Source organism: Microtus ochrogaster, chromosome 1, assembly GCF_000317375.1.
Source record: "Microtus ochrogaster isolate Prairie Vole_2 chromosome 1, MicOch1.0, whole genome shotgun sequence".
NCBI lineage: Eukaryota > Metazoa > Chordata > Mammalia > Rodentia > Cricetidae > Microtus > Microtus ochrogaster.
This window is the reverse complement of record NC_022009.1, coordinates 11,378,717-11,383,481: the sequence shown is the minus strand read 5'-3', so window position 1 is coordinate 11,383,481 and position 4,765 is coordinate 11,378,717. Positions and strand designations below refer to the sequence as shown.

The following is a 4,765-nucleotide window of genomic DNA, read 5'->3' as shown; positions in this document are numbered from 1 at the left end:
TGTCTGTCTGCCTGTTATCTATCGATATATAGTAATTTTTTATTTTATGTGTATGAGTATTTTGTATGTATGTATGTCTATGTGCCATGTGTGTGCTTCATGCATGCAGAGGCCAAAAGATGGTATTGGATCCTCTGAAACAGTTGTTACAGATGGTTGTCAACTGCCATGTGAGTGCTGGGAATTGAACCTGAGTTCTCTGGAAGAGCAATGAGTGCTCTTAGCCACTGAGTAATCTTTCCAGCCCCTGATTACACAGATATTGGTTTTTAGAGACAGGGTTTCTCTGTGTAATTACCCTAACTGTCCTGGAGCTAGTTCTGCAGATCAGGCTGGCCTTGAACTCACAGAGATCCACCTGCTTCTGCCTCTCAAGTGCTGGAATTAAAGACATGCGCCACCACCATCCGGCCTGATTCTTTATATTAAAAAAAATTTGTTCTGCGAAAGCTTGTTAGAAAAATGGAGCCAGGCAGTGGTGATGCACACCTTAAATCCCAGCACTCAGGAGGCAGAGGCAGGTGAATCTCTGTGAGTTCAAGGCCAACCTGGTTTATAGAGCTAGTTCCAGGTCAGCCAAGGCTACACAAAGAAACCCTGTCTCAAAAAACCAAAAATAAAATGGAAAGACAAGGCCCAAACTGAGAGAATTTTTTGCAACCTACCTATTTCATAAAAGATAAGCATTCAACATGCACATGTATAACTAAACAAAGAACACACAACCCAATTTATTTTTGGTTGTGAGCCTAGCCTAAAGGCTGAGCCATCTCTCCAGCCCCACACAACCCAATTCAAAACTGGGCAAAAGAACTAGCCTCTCATCTAAGAAAATCTGCAGTGGTTGGTCACAGAAGCATGTGTGGTGCCCATTTCGTTCCATTAGAATCGCAAAGCAGAGCTGCCACCACATCCCAGTCAAGTGGCGGGAACTCAGCACACCGCACTCCCAACACCAAAAGCTGGTGACGATGCGGGATTATAGAAAGGTCACTCACTGCTAGCAATAATACAAAATGTTACAACAGTTTTGCAAGAGTCTGGCAGTTTCTAATAAGACTAAACACATGCTTATGATGCAGCATGTGCTTTTTGGTATTTAACGCACACACATACACACTCCAGCTGACAACATGACCATGTAAAACCCTGCACACAAACAGTTTTAGCACCTTTATTGATTGTTGGCAAAACCTGGAAGCAGTAGGAAGGTCTTCCGAGGGTGAGTGGATCAACAAACTTGATTCATCCCTATGATGGGATAATATTCAGAATGAAGAGGAAATGAGCTATTTAATCAAAGAAGTCAGTCTCAACATGACACACGGTCCTACATGATCCCAATCATGGCCTTCTGGTCAAAAGATCAGTGGTGGCCAAGAGCAAACCCTCACGTCGACCTTTGGCATCCCTGGGCATATATAACGTGTGCTCTCCTGACACCAGGCGTCCCTATCAGGTAGGGAGTCACATGGAATCCCTTATTTTGTTTACTCAATATGCCTGGAAACATAAAACTATTCTAAAAAAATAAAGTCTACTTATTTTTTTAAAGTCACAAATGGCAGGAATGCACCAGGCTGGTGGCGCACACCTTTGACACCAGCACTCGAGAAGCAGCAGCAGGCGGACAGCTGTGAGTTCAAGGCCAGCCTGGTCAAAGCTTTGGGATCCTGTCTCAAAAATGAAACAAAACAAAACTGCCACACAAAAGAATGACTCAATGTATCTAAGAACATTGTGAGTTTTTCTAATTTGGGGTTTAAGAAAGTGACTAAATGCCAACTTTCTGCCCCATACTGAGGCTCTGTCCTGCTTTGCTGGTAATAATTTCCCTGAGTGTAATTTTCGTATCCAATGCCTTCCACAATGATTCCTTCTTGCTTATAGAGGTAAATTATTCTTTATGATAGAAAATTATGTTTCTCGTTGTTGACCCAGTCAAAAATGATGAGCGCTAAACTGAAGCTCCCGACCAAGGTACCAGTGACGAGCAGGAGCAGTGCCTGTGGAGACAAAGGAGACAGTGAGGGCGAGCCTCTGCTCCTCTCGGAGGTGTAGCTCAAGCTAGCCCCAAACACTCGGCACTCCTCCTGCCTCAGCCTCCTAAGAGCTGGGATTACAGGCATGAACATCACACCTGATTCCAAAATGTCCTTTATGCACTAAGATACATGCTGACATTTTAGACATAGATGCAGTGATAAAAAAGATGACAAACTATTTCTTAATATGGAGGCCTTAAAGGAGACAGTTGAGAACAACCTACCCCAAGTTTCTTCCGTGAGAGAAAATCCTCTCTGCTGAGTTTCAGATAAAACAGCCCTGGGAACACAAAGATCAAGCATGTCGATGTGCTGGCACCTACGAGATAGAGAGGAGAAAACCAAGAGGCCGTTGGATTCAGCTGTGCGGGCAACGATTTTATTACCCCTTCTATTTCTGCCAAGCTAGAAAGCACACCGAAGACCTCTGCCCGTGTGCGCTACCACTGAGACACCCTCCCCTGTCTCTTTCAGTTCATGATTTTTTTAATGGAAACTTACCAACTACACCAAATACATTCCTAATGTCAGGAACATAGATTGCAAGTAAAACAATGATAATGTTGAGCGCTAGTGTGGTCAGAGAATGCCGAATCCACGAAAATGGAAAACTCGAGAAAAGTATCATCATTAAAGCTTTTCTGGCCTGTATAACAGGGGGGAAAAAGACATTTAGGCAAAGGGAAGGATCAAAGGCATAGCATTTGCTTAGAGAAACACATATATAGTAACCATAATATTTTTACCCCAGATCATTTATATTCCCCAGACACAGCATAAACTATCATTATGCAGTGTTTTTACACACATAAACCTTTCTGAGCGAGCTTCATAAGAATTATTTTTCTTAAATTCCACACAAAAGTTTCACAGGCAATTTTTTTTAGGTTCTGTAATTTAAAAAATTACAAGCAGTAACACTGTGTTATGAAATCACAAAGAACAATTTTCATTAAATTCAACAGGCAAACAAACTTCCAAGAGGAAAAAAATAAACCATGGTATGGAAAAGAAATACCATGTTCTGTTTTATTTCTGTTATCTGTTCCACGGCACGGAAATACAAAGAACCGGTTTCCACATCTTCCACTGCTAGGACAGGCCACCGGCAACCACAGCCCACAAGTTTATCCGGCCCTGGCTGGACCCCTGGCCCTGCAGTCTCATAGGGAGGGGCAAGAATTCTGGAAGGTCCTGGTTTTTAGAAACTCACATGAGTCCAAGACACCCGGACCGAAGCATTTCTACCCATTGCCGTTGGTTTCATCTCTATGGAAATTCTTAGGATTCTCATGTGCAGCGACTGGATACAGAATGGCAATCTGTTCCGCCCCTTAAATTCTAGAGCAAGCACCAAGCCTAAGCATGAACTCCCTGTGGGAAGCGACCTGGACTAGACCAAGAGGGGCTTGTTTCTGCTGACTCGACTCTCTTCTTTGTACACATTCTTTTGAAAACAGAATACAGAAAGACAACCCCCCTGACAAAAACCCTTTAGAACTATGGTCTCTAAATTGGAAACAAAACTGAGAGAGAGGTAAATCTAAACTAAATCTCAGAAAGCACAAATTAGCTTCGAGGTTCACTGTTATTTTTGTGCTTTCATGAGACCATATGCTAGTATGAGGTCTTGGATCAATTACTTGACAAATGAATAAGATACACAAGACTAGATGTGATTCAAAGGCTCTGGTCTGCAAAGAATTAGTGTTGCTGTATTAGGGAGTCACAACACTAAGCAACAAAACCTTTAGGCATACTTACAGGGAAGTGGATTAGAGGGACTGTCAAAAGCACAGCAGACAGTATGCATAACTTCACAGTCATGACAACAACGTCATGTGGCAAGTATTTACTATAGCCTTGTAGCAATTCTGACTCCACTCTGTCTGTAAATAAATTAAAATAACAACAGCAGCAGCAATCAGGGTCACATTGTAAACTATGTGCCACTATATCAATAATAGCAAAATTATTTTCTGTTGGATTATTGGATCATATTAGGCTTAGATCCCATTCTGAAATTCATTTCTGGCCCTTTTCTCTCTGCTATGAAATACAAAGATACTTAATATTTTCTTGAGATGTACACTTCTTTCTAAAATGCATTACATTTATTACTTATTTGGGTGTGCCTGCCACCACACGCACGTGGAGCTTGGAGGACAACTTGCAGGAGTTGGTTCTCTCCTTTTTACCCTGTGGGTTCTGAGAATCAGACTTAGGTCACTGGACTTGGTGATAAGAGCTTTTATTTGCTGAGACATCCCACTAGCCCACATCCACTCTTTTGTATTCTTTTAGAAAAATTTGAAACCAGGACACACAGAATCTCTAAAGTTAGGACAAAACAATAGTATTTAAAAGTATCTCCTTAAGCAGGTTGGTGGTGCATAGCTTTTATCAAAGCAATGGGGAGGCAGAGGCAGATGGATCTTTTTGACTTTGAGGCTAGCCCGGTCTACCTAACAAGTTCCAAACTAGTGAGACCCAGTCATAAAAACAAGATAAAATAAAACATAAACCAAAGCAAAATTAGAACTCGGCCATAATTTTAACAAAGCGCTTGCACAGGCACTGCTGAAATTGATCACCATGGCAATATGAGATGTGTAGGCACCGTGACAATATGAGATGTGTAGGCACCGTGGCAATATGAGATGATGTATAGGCACCGTGGCAATATGAGATGTGTAGGCACCGTGGCAATATGAGATGTG

The 4,765-nt window shown here is 42.0% G+C and overlaps 1 protein-coding gene across 1 annotated transcript in view; it reads right to left on the bottom strand.

Moving 5' to 3' along the window:
- Window positions 1-1,046: 1,046 nt before the first annotated feature.
- Slc38a6 (solute carrier family 38 member 6) overlaps window positions 1,047-4,765 on the bottom strand; it is a 62,240-nt gene continuing 58,521 nt past the window's right edge. Inside the window, exons 13-16 of the mRNA XM_005343204.3 lie at window positions 3,810-3,934; window positions 2,547-2,691; window positions 2,270-2,364; window positions 1,047-2,006 (exon numbers count right to left, since the gene is read on the bottom strand). Of these exons, the coding sequence (XP_005343261.1) occupies window positions 1,905-2,006; window positions 2,270-2,364; window positions 2,547-2,691; window positions 3,810-3,934 (467 nt within the window). The 3' untranslated portion in view covers window positions 1,047-1,904. The remainder of the gene's footprint in view (window positions 2,007-2,269; window positions 2,365-2,546; window positions 2,692-3,809; window positions 3,935-4,765) is intronic.